Source organism: Pipistrellus kuhlii, unplaced genomic scaffold (assembly GCF_014108245.1).
Source record: "Pipistrellus kuhlii isolate mPipKuh1 unplaced genomic scaffold, mPipKuh1.p scaffold_m20_p_3, whole genome shotgun sequence".
Classification (NCBI taxonomy): domain Eukaryota; kingdom Metazoa; phylum Chordata; class Mammalia; order Chiroptera; family Vespertilionidae; genus Pipistrellus; species Pipistrellus kuhlii.
This window is the reverse complement of record NW_023425529.1, coordinates 79,155,445-79,170,168: the sequence shown is the minus strand read 5'-3', so window position 1 is coordinate 79,170,168 and position 14,724 is coordinate 79,155,445. Positions and strand designations below refer to the sequence as shown.

At 43.4% G+C, this 14,724-nt stretch overlaps 2 protein-coding genes across 5 annotated transcripts in view; one reads left to right on the top strand and one right to left on the bottom strand.

Annotated features, from left to right (window-relative positions):
- Positions 1-4,173, top strand: part of CEP83 (centrosomal protein 83) — a 120,908-nt gene extending 116,735 nt beyond the window's left edge. The window contains exon 16 of the mRNA XM_036455666.2: positions 4,123-4,173. Within this exon, the coding sequence (XP_036311559.1) occupies positions 4,123-4,143 (21 nt within the window). The 3' untranslated portion in view covers positions 4,144-4,173. The remainder of the gene's footprint in view (positions 1-4,122) is intronic.
- Positions 314-14,724, bottom strand: part of PLXNC1 (plexin C1) — a 163,328-nt gene continuing 148,917 nt past the window's right edge. For all 4 annotated transcript variants that reach the window (XM_036455663.2, XM_045588341.1, XM_036455662.2 and 1 more), the window contains 8 exons: positions 12,200-12,254; positions 10,293-10,324; positions 10,093-10,200; positions 8,701-8,864; positions 6,749-6,896; positions 4,026-4,166; positions 3,868-3,942; positions 314-2,723 (listed from right to left, as the gene is read on the bottom strand). In XM_036455663.2, the coding sequence (XP_036311556.1) occupies positions 2,619-2,723; positions 3,868-3,942; positions 4,026-4,166; positions 6,749-6,896; positions 8,701-8,864; positions 10,093-10,200; positions 10,293-10,324; positions 12,200-12,254 (828 nt within the window). In that variant the 3' untranslated portion in view covers positions 314-2,618. The remainder of the gene's footprint in view (positions 2,724-3,867; positions 3,943-4,025; positions 4,167-6,748; positions 6,897-8,700; positions 8,865-10,092; positions 10,201-10,292; positions 10,325-12,199; positions 12,255-14,724) is intronic.

Below are 14,724 nucleotides of genomic sequence, written 5' to 3'. Positions count from 1 at the left end.
CATCATCCTTTAAAGGAATTAACGTCACATCAACAAGGCAAAACTCAAGTCTGCCAAACCAAGTGAAATGTCCATTACCCAGAAGGCTTCACGATCAAGAATCTTAAGTTGGTAGTGGAGGCCAGCAACGTAATTGAGCAGCCCTTATCATGTAGAAGAAATGAGATTTCCTTACTTACATATTCACGTAGAGTTTATGGTGACTTCTTGTCCCTGGAAAGTAAATGATGTCCCTGGGTCCACTTTGTATAATAATTTAAAAAATCTATTATAACTAGAAAACTTAAAGGAAAAAAGACAAGAACAGTCCATATTTACATCAAAATGTTTATTTTTTGATATAGACATTTAAAACATTCATCTCTAAGAACAGCTTCAATCAGTTATACAATAAGAAATAGACTCTAAATTCCTATTACGGAAAAGGTAACAATTTTTAAGTGCTGCTGTAGACACTAGTGTTAGGAAAAAAAAAATTTATAAATGGTTTTGCACCAAAAAAATAGTCAAAGAAACTTGAAAATATAAATTGTTTGCAGTTTGTTTCTCTGTTGCTGTTTAATGTAGACCCAGTGACTGATTGTCTCCAGCACACAATTAATTTGGCCATTTCCTGCATTTGGCTAATGGGACCCAAAAATGTGATCTAGATAGTGCTTTTCACTGGGGGATTGACAAACACGCTACATATATTAGTGAATCTTCACGCCACCTCAGTGAGGTAGGATAGAAATATTACACAGAAATTGAGGCACAAAGAGGTAAGTGACTTGCCCAACGTTCCCAGCAGCACAGTTCCTGGAGGCGGAGGTGAGTCTCCACACAGGACTCGTACCACAGAGCTGGACAGGGACACCCTCACGGAGCTTTCGCCCAGGAGTCAGAGAAAGCTGCGGCTGTTCCGTTGAGCTTCCTTAGCATTTCTGTACCCTAACAAAGGGGAAGTCTTTTGGGCAACTCTCCTACCGCTGGCCAGCTCTCAACTCTCCTGCTACTGTTCTCTGAGGGACGCTTTTACATCACCGTAGCAGCCTGAGATGGGGCCAGACCTCTCACCATAATACTTGTAAGTAACCTATTTGGTAGTTTTTTGAGGTGTGTCCACTGAACAGACAATGGTCAAAAGCGATGGGTTTGGGAAGGTACCTGTCAGGGCAATAACTGCTTATTTTCTCTGACCTGTTGAGGTGTCACCTTTACCAGAGATTGAGGAGCAAAATAAGTTGCGTTTATCTAAGACAAATTCACAGTTAATCCTGATATCCCATACAGTATTGGCAAATGATTTTAAGGAGTGTGTGATCAATGCTGTATTTGCTACATGAAAAAATTTCTTTCCTCAGTCTGGGAAGTGGCGCACCAAGGGTGGAAGGTGCCCCAAGGAAAGTCTGAGAGTTGCCAATTGTACTTCTGACTTACTAGAAGGAAAACACAGTGGTATTAAAATTGGTCATAAGCAGCAAAAATTCAGGAATAAAAATAAGCAATAAAAAAACTACAGTGTAAACTGGATAGGAATTCTTTAAAAGGAAAGGCATGAATAAAATGAGTACTTTTAATTCTCTTGTGAGGAATACTTTCAAAAAGTACATAGTAAGACTAAGATACCAAGTTTTATACTAATATTTTTCAGGCCTTGGACCTCAAATATATATCTATATATATTCATATATAATACTCCAGTGTGAACAGCAACTTCATGAAATGTAAAATGTATCTTTTTTTTTTTTTTAATCACACACGAGCATTTATAACCACGGGGTTCACTAGAACTCTAAAGCAAGGAGACACTAGTATAGAACTGTAGGATTAGGGGAGTGAGTGACTCTTCCACAGATCTGATCAAAGTTAACTAACGATTTTTCTTAAACATCCAACATGTCCACCATCAAATACATTTAGTTTGCAAAAAATAAGACAAAGTGGGTAAAACGCTGTTGAACTCACATGAAGCCTATTGCTCCTTGCTTTAGAGTCCGTTAATGAAATGGAGGCGAGGTGGATGGAGTGACCACTGAAAAACACAGCCCTTTCAACAATGCTTCAACACTGTTAGTTTTTGGTTTAAAAACACACACGCACACACACACTCACAAATGCTAAGTGTATACACTACCAAATTCTGCAGCCAGCTTTCCGAGAACTACTGGGGAAAGTCAACGCTGCAAACCTCCCAGGATGCCCTAACACCTCCACCTTGTTTCCAACGGACTCTTTTCACATTTTGTTTTGATCACTGGCAGCGTCCCTTTTCTGCGGAGGTGCCGTGTAGTCACAAGTGGTACATCACTAGTTTTCAAACAAAACCACTTATATCATTGTGCTTAAGTGGAGACTGTAGTTTCGATACTGACACTTGCTTACTGGCCCCGAATTCTCTGTAAACAAGGAGGCTGTTTGCAACAACCACTTCAGCTCTATTTACAGAAGGGTTCCCCGTATACGCACAGGCACACTAGTTGGTATGCTTTCTAAAAGCTGTGCATGTGCCTTGGTCTCTTAAAGACAGTGCTCAGAGTGGAACCTATGTGCAAACTTAAAAAATCAACGACACAGAGTAGCCCAAGCAGCCTTTGCTCCCAAGTCGTCTGAAGAACTTTGCCAGATTAAGCCAGTGCTCACATCCACTTGCATTTCTTCTTTTCATCAAATAAGACTTTTACATGCAAGAGTTGTTTCTGAGCTTCTTCCAGCCCTCGTTCTCTTTCTAGTTTATTTAGAATCTGTTGACAATTAGAACAGTAATTTTAGATATTGTGGTTTTATCATTACAATTCTGGTTTTTCTTTTTGCATTCCTGATGCTGAGTGGTAAAATCTGTATGAAGCAGATGCCGACATTTTCTTCCGTCATTTATATACTCACTTTGCAAGTTGTTGGGCTAAGTCATTATCACAGGATCACCAATACTTGGGCTTAAAATAGAAACTGGAAAGAAATACCAACTGTTTGCTTACAAATATGGGGCCAGACCTCCAAGGCCCTGTTTTATGCATTATGTCAGCCATTCCAAGCACAGCAAGCATTTTTGGGCAGCCAACATGCAGGCAAGTATTTCTTCTTAAATGCAGCAGGCAGGGGCATCCTGGTTAAAAATGACCATTTCCCTTCCCTCCCCTCCCATCCTGGGAAATCTATATAGTCCCTCTCCCATTCTCTCCCTTCCCGCCCCTCCCCAGTGCTTCCCTTCTAACCCCTGGCCCCATGTTTAAGGGACTCATTGCCTCTACCCTACCTTAGCTCTTCACTTCATCTTCAAGTAGCAAATGGACTTGGTGAGCTATTCTCACCATTGACATGGATAGCCTGTCCCAGCATGACTGAGTGGGGGGAATCAGGGAAGGGGGAATTAACATATATTTGGAAACATCCATCTAATGACTGTGTGAATTCCCAAAAACAAAAACAAAAAAAAATTTTAGATTAAGGAGAATTAATCAAGGATAATGGTTTATTGAAATAGTTAAGTTAGAAAATGTCATACTTTCATTTAACCATTGAATACAGAATTTAGGTGATTTGACAAGCTTAGCTTTCATTTTAGCCATTTATAATGAAACATAAGCTGGCCCCATGTAATAGGACCACCTCTTACTCATCAGAGTTAACGTTAACTTGAGTCAATGTGGCTGTAGCCCCATGAACTCATGTAAGTTCAGGCTGGTCTGAAGGTGGGCCATACAACCACAGGGCAGCTGCCATGAGCAGGGTCTGGCGAGGAGCCAGGATCCCCCATCAGAGAGGCCCTGGCCTCCCTTTTCTGCCAATAAGGATGGCATAGCTGTCCTGAGACCTATCAAAGGCTTCAGAAACAAATCCCGGGGATTGATTCAGACCAATATTTTAAAATGTCATTTAAAATCTTACCTCATCAAAATATTTTACGATGTATTTGTAGATTTCTGTCAAGGCCACTTCTTCATTAAATTCATTTTCATGTTTCTTAAAGAAAGAAAGGCTTTGTTGAGAGACTTGACGTAAAATAAAAAGTAACCAAATATTTTAATTCTACTTTCCAACAATACCTTAGATTCCTGAGTTAAGAATTCTTCCATTTCTAAAGGTGACAATGGAGGCAAATCCCTGATTGCTTTGTAATAAGATTTTACTTCCTCTTTGTAGGTTGGGATATCCTTGGCATAGAGAAGTTTATTAGTTGGTGCTTCCTAAAAAGAAAAAAGGACAAAAAAAAAAAAAAAAAAGAAAGAGAGACAAAGAAAAAAACAATGATCACCCCAAGAGTGAAAACCCTGGGAGAGTTATCGCAATAATGCAGCTGACCCCCCAGCACTGTTACCACCTGGGTCACGTGTCCCTGCAGCAGGCCCTCCTCAGTGCTGCTGAATGACTGACTGCTACCCAGATAGCTCTGGTGAGTCACTATTATTTCTAGGCAGATTAAATGCTAATATATTCTGCCTTCCTCTCATAAAGGAACTAAAATTATTATTTTTGCATGATTTGAGTTACTGTAACAATGGAACTTATTTCAATCATACTTCATTACTAATGGCTGTAAAAAGCCTGAATTAAAACATTTGCTCTCCTCCTCCCCAACCAGGGAATTTTGGCACTTATAAAAGATCTGATTGTAGGTCTGATTGAGTCCTTTATATAACCGTGAAAGTGGTAAATGGCTGGCAGTGGTGGATTTTTCCTGCTTGTCCTGTTTATTTTAATAGATCTTCCAGTGTCCTCAGGGAAGCAAGCGGTCATTAGTATTGGTGGACCTGATACCTGATTTTGCAAAAGTTCCTTGGCAATTTGAGTGTTTTTATGTAATTTTAAGTGATAATGTTAAAAAAAAAAAAAGTGATTTTATTTTAAAAGTCATTATTTTTCACAAAATTTAAAAAAATTCTATTCAGGGAAGATAGATGAGTAACTAACAAGGCCAGTGTCCCAGCACATTTGAAAATGTATCAATGGCTTAAATCACTCTGAAGGATGCCTACACTGAGATGTGTTTCACTTGTAAAGTTTAGGTAGAATCCACAATCATGCAGTCATTCACTAAAGGTTTAGCCAGGCAGGCACTGTGGGCAGGCATTGAGTATACAAAGGTGAGGAAGACTGGAACCTGCTCTTTAGAAGCTTACAGTCTAGTTGGGGAGACAAACTGACCAGTGCTTACTGTGCCAGTGACCAGTAGCGGGTGGACATAAAGGACTGCAGAATTGGGGAAAACAGGGATCATAATAACTGTGTGTGATGTTAGGCAAGACTTGTCACCTCTCAAAACATCAATTTCCTTATCTATTAAATGAGGGTAATATCAACTACCTTATGTGCATCTTATGAGGATTCATTGAAATATACCAAGAACATAGTAAGAGATAAACCAAGCTAATTTTTACTTTGAATAAACAAGCACTTAAGTGTTTTTCAGTGTATCTTATGCTAAAAAGAACTATTGATCAAGTGAAGAAAGTGTGGGAACTACATCAGGACAAAGTTTACAAAGTAGGCATATTCAGACTGATCTGAGTCTCCTGTAGTTTCTGGCACACGTTAAGAAATCATGTTAAATGAAAAAAATGATTGTGAGTGAATGAATAAGTAGGATTTTACTTAGACAGGAAAGAGATGAGCAAAGGGATGTGAAAACAAGGTAAACTTGGGAAAAGTAAAAGCTGTAGCATACACGGTATATGGAATGAACAAGAAAATGATGAGGCCAGAAAGACTCTTGAGGCTCAATCAGGAGGGGGTGTGGTAGATAATGGAAGGTGTTTACAAATTTCTTTACATAAGAGGCTGACAAGATGAGATTTGTGTTTTGGAAAAATAACCTGAGAAGGAAAGGCTGGGGAGATGAGATGGCAGCAGGGCAAGGACCCCAGTGGAGAGGGCTTGAAGGGATGGGGCAGAGGGAGGAGAAGAAAGGGATAGACACTGTAGAGACCGAGAGAGGAGAAGCCATGTGGGGATAGGGTGGGGAGAAGGAACCTCTTCCTGAGGGAGAAAGGAGGAGTTGAAGATAATGCCAAAGATTCTACCTTGAGAGACCAGGCAGCGTTAGGAAGACAAAAATAAACACGGGTCTGTTTTGCTAAAATAGGGTGACGCTGAGTTTAGACTTAGACTAGGATCTGAAGCACCTGTGAAGCATCGATCCCGGCGCTCTTAAAGGCCTTCTACCCGAGAGCCACTGCTCAGCTCTAAAGACTTTCTCCAACCCTTTAGGCACAGGAACCGCTCAGTTTAATATTCTGGGTGCTTGAATAGGACCAATACATCACTTTCAAAGTTTGCTCTGTATTTTTATCTTTCTTTGCTTTCTTAGGGCTTTTGCTCAGCAAAGAAAACCATAGTAAAAACAATATTGATGTTTTGACAATAAACAGACAAACTGATGATGTTAGAAATCTTGGGTAAGGTTTTCTTCCCCAAACACAGTTTGTTATATTAAAAAGTAGACTTTTTAGGTATATTCAGGTGGAATTAATACGGACCAATTTCAGTAGTTTCATACTTTAAACTTAAACTTTATTAGTGTCTGCAGAATGTTTTATACTTTGTGGTAAAGAGTTCTGCAGTAGGGTTGAGATAATAATTATTTTGATTTCCACTTAGAAAAACTAGATTAAGATAGGAATAAATGAGATAGATTTTAAAGAAATTTTCAGTGACACTGTTGACTATTTCTTTTTAGCGGGTGTAATTTAGATCAATTGTTTATAATTTTCGAGACAGAGTGCTTCAGACTCAGGGGAGTACATACAGGCACACTAACGCTGGGCCTCACCTTGCCAAGTTGCTGCTCCGTGAGAGAAAACGCGTCCATGAACGCCTGGGCGATCACGGACAGGCAGCCATCTATGTGCGGCGTCTTCTTAATGTCAAACACGAACTGGGGGTTCTTCAGGATGTTGACCCAAAAGCGAAGAGGAAGGCTGTTCCGAGAGAGATTTCTTTTAAAAAACTGCCATCCCTGTGACGGGGTGCTTTATTCCCCAGTTTGTAGAGGAGCAGGTTTGTCCTTGTTATTGAAGAATGCGGGTCTGCTTTGCTGAGAACAAGGAAGGGCTAACCTGACAGAGCTCCGGAGGGAGGGCCAGAGGAGGAGTCTGAGGTGAGAGTGATATGGCACATTTTCTCCAGACAGCCCTGGGTTATGTTAGACGGTGAAGGCCACGGGAGAAGATCTCAGCGGGTCTCCATGACTGACCTCTTCCCACCCACAATGCTAAGCCACATTTCTCACTCGGTTACTGCCTCCTGGCTCCTGATGGCTAATGACCCTCTCCATCCTCCTCCTGACAGAAGCCTCGTGTGGTCAGGGCCTGGACCCTCACCTCCTGCTCATCTCACTCATTCTCACCACTGGCGTCCTCACTGCTCTTCATGCACCCTAGGCCAGCTTGCGCCTGAGGCCTTCGCCTTTTGTTGTCTGTCTTCCTGAAATTGTTTTGTCCCCGTCAGTCTGATGCTTTATGCCCTCGCTTCTTTAAAGGCCTGGCTCACATGTCATCACCTCTGAGGGGCTCCTGACCACTCCCTCCCCCCATCCTGTCACTCTCCATCCTCCTTTCCCACTTTTGTCACTACACCAATCACCTTCCAATATACTGCAACTTACCTATTTGACTTATTGTCTATCTCCACCCATCAGAATGCAAGCTCTGTGAGAACATGGACTTTTGTCTGTTTACTGCATTTCTATATCTCCAGCACCAATCAGTTGTTGGTGCATAGAAGGCACTCAAATAATATGAACTTGGGGAACATTCAAAGTCCTTTCATTGTCTACTTCACACCCGCAAAACGGGGCTCTGCTGTTGGGTAAACTAGCTCTGGCCTAGCTAGTTACCTCTGGCATATGGCTACTGGGCCTCTTCATAGCTTACTGTCCTGAGACCACCCCTGCTCCATGCCACCATCTTCCCAGGAAGTGCTAGCCAGCAGCACCCAGGCTTCGTGTGGGAGTAGCAGGGCCTGGGAATAAGGCTGGAACACAGGAAGGGAGCAGCCAGAGTAGGGCTGGGATAGGCCCAGATTAAATGGGAGAAGATCAGAATTCTGGGACCTCAGCTTTTAGAACTCATTTTAAATGGCCCGGTGAACCTTAGTGCCTGGGAGAGGTTGAACTTGCCCTGAGGAGCTGGGTCACATCATAACCATGTGCAGAGTATTTCAAACAGAGGTGATGAGCTATGTTTCTCTACCGAGGAGAAGTGTAGAATAAGTCTGGATGCTTTGCCTTAGCATAAGGTAAAATGTTAAAAAAACAAAATAAACACAATCCTTTGGCCACTTTTCATGATATCTGAGTACTGCATTTGATTAAATAAAAGCAGAAATTTCTCTATAGAATTGGAGTACAGACAAACAGCTTGGGAATTGCAAAATGATTAATTCTCTGAGGGATAAATAAGAGTTCTCTAATGGAAAACTGTATGATAAAACCACAAAATATTTTTTCATCTTTTGCCAGTCAAGCTAAACTTGTTTTAACATTCCAAACAAAGTCTTTTTTCATGCATTAAAGATAATAGTTTGTTTATTTTATCCTGAAGAATAGGATGCTCTATATAGGAATGTTTTTGTTTATTGTTTAAAACAGTTACAGCAAGAAACTGCTTGGCCGTGACAGCCTACCAAGCCAGGGCTACACGGATCCTCTGGACTCCCACGCCCTCCTCAGCAGCTCCTGCCCGGAGCTTGCACAGTCAGCAGCCACCTAAAGTCTGTCCTCACCTGTTTGTTTTCCAAATATGCACAACATCAGGATCGGTGATTTTTTTGTTTTCAGCCTGGGCGTCCAAAAAGTCAAAAAAGTACTTTATAGCAAACGGGGCTCTGCTGTTAGGTAAACTCCAAATGCTTCTAAAAAGTTTCTCAAGCACAGAGTGGATTGCCACCTAAAAGATACAGAACATCGGCTTAGGAGGTAACACAAACAGGAGACAGAGTAATGGCTCTGAAAACACGGTGGGAAGTGAAATTCAAGCTGAGAGAAAAGGATCTGCAAAACAGCAAAACGAGCTGAAGAGAAGCCGACGAGGCCAGCACGCGCTGTCTGGGGCGGTTTAGATTTGGTTCGGAAGCCTCTTGCTGATAGCAGTATTGTTTAGTTGGGAGGAAAGACACTGGAAACCTCTAGCAGGAGAAATGCCCGTTGTAGGGCTGTGTGCAAAAACCAAGAAGCCACAATATCTGGCTTTTATTAGTTACGTTCAGCCTGGAAACACTCAGGTGATGTTGCTCTGTTTCCAGAATCTCTCCTGTTGCATATATTTCTATCATGGAGCTTCCCTGTGCGCTTTCCAAAGCACCTGAGGTTTTATGAAAGCCCTATAGGCAGAGCTCTGTGGGCAGATGAGAAAATCAAGAGGCGCTGGCTGGCCTCTACCCACAAATCGGGACTTTTTAAAAAATGCTGTGGGATGCGGGACAAATTGTTGAAAATCAGGACTGTCCTGCCAAAAGCAGGATGTCTGGTCACCTTACCCTCAGCCCCTGCAGACTCTGCTGTAAGCGGAAGGGGCTGCCCAGCAGGGGCCAGGGCCAGGTGTGGGTAATGGCACTAACATTGCCAAGTCATTTCAGAAAAAAGGGATCACCACAGACTTCCGTCAGTCCCACCAAAAGCCACATGAAGTAAAATTTGCTCCCAATTTGGCATTCTTCTTACTTTTAGAAGTAACACTTTTGTATGTGAACAGAATTCTTAATTTTAAAAAGAAAAAAAAAATCGGTAAGATTTACTCTGACTGTAGTCACTGACTCCCCCACCCCTTCATTTTATTTGCAATTCAAAGAGGGAGTTGTATTGCTCATCCCCAATAACAAACAAAAAGGAGCAATTATGCTGTCAACCCAAAAAACAATAGCAAACTGTGGCTGAAGGGACTGGGAACAATATTAAATCCCTGATTGAAGATGTTACAGCAGAAATTTATAAAATGCTGTTATCTTTGCAGTTTATAAAAAAAGAAGGGGGGTCGGAAGTGTTTACAATTTAAACTTCCACTTTGTGTTGCTAGAAGGCACCAGAGATTTGTACCGTGTTCACACTTCAGTGGAAATTAAGTCAAACACATTATACACCCAGGTGGCCGGGAAAGTGCTCGCTGGCAGTGCGCGTACCTTGGTCGACAGCAGCTTTGTCAGATACATTTCTTTTACTTTGAACTTGTGCTTCCCTCGATGTCTCTTTCCTTGCACATCTTGGAATGCTTCCGAATCTGGTAAAATCTAAAGGGAGACAGAGCAGAAGCGTCACCCAAAGAGACCAGTCTTGCTGTGAAAGCATCCGATTCAGCAGGGAGCACAGAGGTGAAACTCACCAAATGGCAGTGGTCATCCGAGTATTCCACATCTGAACGCCGAGGGAGAGAAAACAGCCCATTAACACCGGAACCTCGGGCTCACTGGCCTTCTCATAAAATGCCCCTTTTGCACTATGCAGTGTATCTGATCTCGTCATAGCTCCATTTCCCCCTTGCTTCAGAACAGACTGGGCCAGGGTGGAGGGGAAGCAGGCTCCCTGGCCCCGGAAGTGTAGAATCTGGCTGGGCTCACTTGCTGGGCATTATCAACTACACCGGGGGCTTCTGGCAATGAGTAAGACAGATCGAGTTCCCGCCCTAATGGAATTTACATCCTGGCCCAGGAGAGAATTCCATGTACTAATTACACAGTTATTTAATTACAATTGCGATAAGGCTTGTGAAGAAGAATTATATGCCAAGAAAGCATATAACAAGGGCCTGACCTGTCGGGAGGTTTCCCTGAAGGAGGGAACCTGTATGGAGCTGAACCTAATGCATGGAGTGAGTCAGCCAGGCAAATGGAGGGAGAGGGAGGGGGGCAAAGGTGGGATAAGGTGAGAAGGAACTTGGCCCCTTCTAGGATCTGAAAGAAGGGCAGTTGGTGGAGCTCACAGAGCAAGTGGGAGAGGGCAACCCTGTAAGAAATGTGGCTCTAACGGGAGTGGCAAATGGAGGGGAAAGAAGGTTGGCTTTTTGTTTTGAAGATTAGAGGAAATCGCTGTGCCGCTGTTGCCTCTCCTCTGGTTGCCTGGCTGCGGGCTCCAGAAGTAGGTGCTGGGTTCCTCAGGGCTGGGCTGACAGAGGGGGTGAGGAAAGGGCAGAAGAGCAGGGGTTTGGAGGGTCAGCAGGAGAGGGATTAGAATCATGGCTCTCAGCTGGACTGGGTGGGAGGAAGGAAGCAGATCCCTAAATAACAAGCTCGCACAGGCACCGTCTCTGACGTGTGAGACACAACCCTCCCCTCGGTACAGCACCGGCACCTGCAGCCAGGACGACGCCACCTGGGCAAGAGGCTCCTCCTGCCCAGCCTGAGGGAATGCTGGGCGGTGTCCCTTGGCCACCATTTCCCCTGGAGCCGGCATTGCCTGTGTGACTGGCCATGCCACGCCCAGCAGGCTCCTAGGCCTCCGCCTGTGAGAGCACTGGGCAGCCGGCCCGACACCTGAGGGTGAGGCCTGACTGTCCGGCTGGAACTGGGCCCTGCGGTTGTTTTCTCAAGCACCATCCGTGTTCTGCGTTCTTTGCCCGAGGCTAGCAGGCGGCAGAAGAGAGTTTGGAGAGTGTCCCAGTGACTCTCCCATCAAAGCTGCCCCTTTAGTTTGCCTCCTCCGCTTTCTGGGAATTTTGCAAATGCTGTCAGCCGTCCTGCTGAGGAGCTGGCAAGTGCTCCAAAGGCTGCGTCTGCCCGTCTGCCCGAGGCATTAGGCTGGGCGTTCCTCATGTTGTGGTGACCCCCAACCATAACATTATTTTCGTTGCTACTTCATAACTGTAATTTTGCTACTGTTATGAATCATAATGTAAATATCTGTGTTTTCTGATGGTCTTAGGTGACCTGCTAGCGGTTCTCAACCTGTGGGTCGAGACAGATATATACGTTACGATTCATAACGGTAGCAAAATTACAGTTATGAAGTAGCAACGAAAATAATTTTATGGTTGGGGGTCACCACAACATGAGGAACTGCATTAAAGGGCCGCGGCATCAGAAAGGTTGAGAACCACTGCGCTAACCACTGTTTACAGGGTCCTGTCCTCCTTGCAGGGCTCACACTCTTAGGGCGAGAAACAGAAATGGCTGTTCTCTGCCTCCAGGGAACTAAGTGGCAAGAGCTCAGCCTCCGCTCTGGGACACACGTCTGAGAGGCAGAAGGCCGTTCTCTACAGCTGCGTGAGAACAAAAGGTTGGCATTGTTGGTTACCTGAAGTAAAATTTGCTATCTTCTTAAAGACTTTTATAGTGGATCCATTTGATATCTGAAAGCAAAGATAAAAGATATATGAGTTTTCAGTCTGCCAGCACTGAAGTTTTCTCAACTTCACCCAGGAATTAGATGGCTGGCTGGATTTTATAGTCTCACTTAGAAAATCAAATATTTATGAAGAATTCCTATGTTTGGGGCCCTGTGCCGGAAGGTGGAGCTGAACGATGAGAAGACGCTGTCCTCAAGGAGCTCCCAGTCCCGGGCAGGAGGCAGACAAGGCAACGCGAGGCAGGGAGGCAGTGCCGGAAGGTGGAGCCCGGCACCGGGGACCCACGGGGTGTGGCTCGCCTGGGAGAGGGGAGAAGAAGCTGGGTCCTCACTGTGTTAAGGAATGCTGGCCAGGTTTTCACAAACCGGCATACAAAGCCCATGTCTACCCTGCCACAGAGCAATTTCCCATCTAGATATACACCCAGCAGAAATCAGCGCCTATCCTGATAGTAAACTATTTGTAATTGCTGCATACTGGGAACAACCCAAGTATCATCAACAAAACGAATAAATACTTTGGGGTACAACAGGATATTATACAACAATGAAAATAAGCAAATTATTCCTGGCTGGGTGGCTGAGTTGGTTAGAACCCAGTCAGAACACATATAAGAATGAATCAATGAATGCATAAAGTGGACTAGTAAGTCAATGTTTCATTCTCTCAAATCAATAAATACATTTTTAAAAATTAAAAATATTAAAGAAAGTGAGCAAATTACTGCTACATGCCGCATGGATGACCTCACAATGATCTTGAGCAAAAGAAGCCCAACACAAGGGATATATCTGTGTGACTCCACTCCATAAAGCTGAACAAAACAGAACTATGATGCTACAAGTTTGGAGAAGAGAGCGGTGGTGATTGGGAGGGCTGGGGTTTCTGAGGGACAGTCATGTCCAATTTACTGACTTGAGTGGCAGTTATGGGAGAAGCTAGCAATAACTCATCAGCAGTACACTTATGATTTGTTCTCTTTTATGCAGGTGTCATTGTGTGTGTGTATATTTATATATACATGCATGTGTATATATGTATACATGCATACACATTTAATTTATATGTATGTGTATACATATATACACATACATGTATATATATACACAAACACCCCTATATAATAAGGAGCTAATATGCTAGACTGGACAGCAGAATGACCTTCCAGAACGACCTTCCGGAATGACCAATGGGCAGGGGATGGGGCTGCAGGGCTACGAGGCAGCCAGGGCAGCAAGGACCAAGCCCCTTGGACGAATTTTGTGCATCGGGCCTCTAGTTTTATACACTGAATGGCCAGATTATTATGATCTCTGAACACATAATAATTGGCTACTCAGTGGTATGTATGTGTGTGTGAGTGTGTATGTATGTTAGAGGCCTGGTGCATGAATTTGTGCATGGGTGGGGTCCAGCCAGCCTGGCCAGAGGGAGAAGACATGGGCAGTTGGCCAGCCTGCCTGCTAGTCAAACTCCTGGTCAAGGGGACAATTTGCATATTAACCTTTTATTATATAGTATATACATTGAGTGGCCAGATTATTATGCGTTCAAAGATCATAATAGTCTGGCCACTCAGTGTATATATGTATACTAGTATATAAACACACATGCTATATATTTTTGAGTAATCTTCACCTGAGGATATTTTCCCATTGATTTTTAGAGAGAGTGAAAGGGAAGGGGAGAGAAACATTGATATGAGAGAGACACATTGATTGATTGCCTCCCACAAGCTCCCCGACCAAGGCCCAGGGATCCAGCCTGCACTGAGGTAGGTGCCCTTGAAGAATGGAACCCTCGATCCTTGAGTCTGGAGGCCAATGCTCTAACCACTGAGAACTAGGTAGGGCAGGTGTCTCCCATTTTAAAAAATATATATTTTATTGATTTTTTACAGAGAGGAAAAGAGAGGGATAGAGAGTTAGAAACATCGATGAGAGAGAAACATCGATTCAGCTGCCTCTTACACACTCCCTACTGGGGATGTGCCCACAACCAAGGTATATGCCTTTGACCGGAATTGAACCTGGGACCCTTCAGTCCGCAGGCTGACACTCTATCTTAGTGGTGTCGAACTCAATCAGAGAAGGGGCCAAAATCTAAAATCCAGCCTAAATCACGGGCCGAATGGTTTACTGAACAGTCATAAACTGTCATTGTGATGGAAACGCAGCGGAGTGCAGTGATGACAGCGCGGTGTGGGCCACATTGCAAGGCCTGGCGGGACGAATTTGGCCCTCGGGCCTTGTGTTTGACACATGTGCTCTATCCACTGAGCCAAACTGGTTAAGGAAGCTTGTAAAATCATAAAAATTGCATGTACTTTTCAATAAAAAATTTAAAACTCAACTCACAAAATAGTACCTAACATTCACTAATATAAAAGTATGCTCATTGAATGTTCACTCAAGTATATACCTGTATAACCAGCACCTATATCAAGATATAAAATTATATTTTAAGGTCCTGA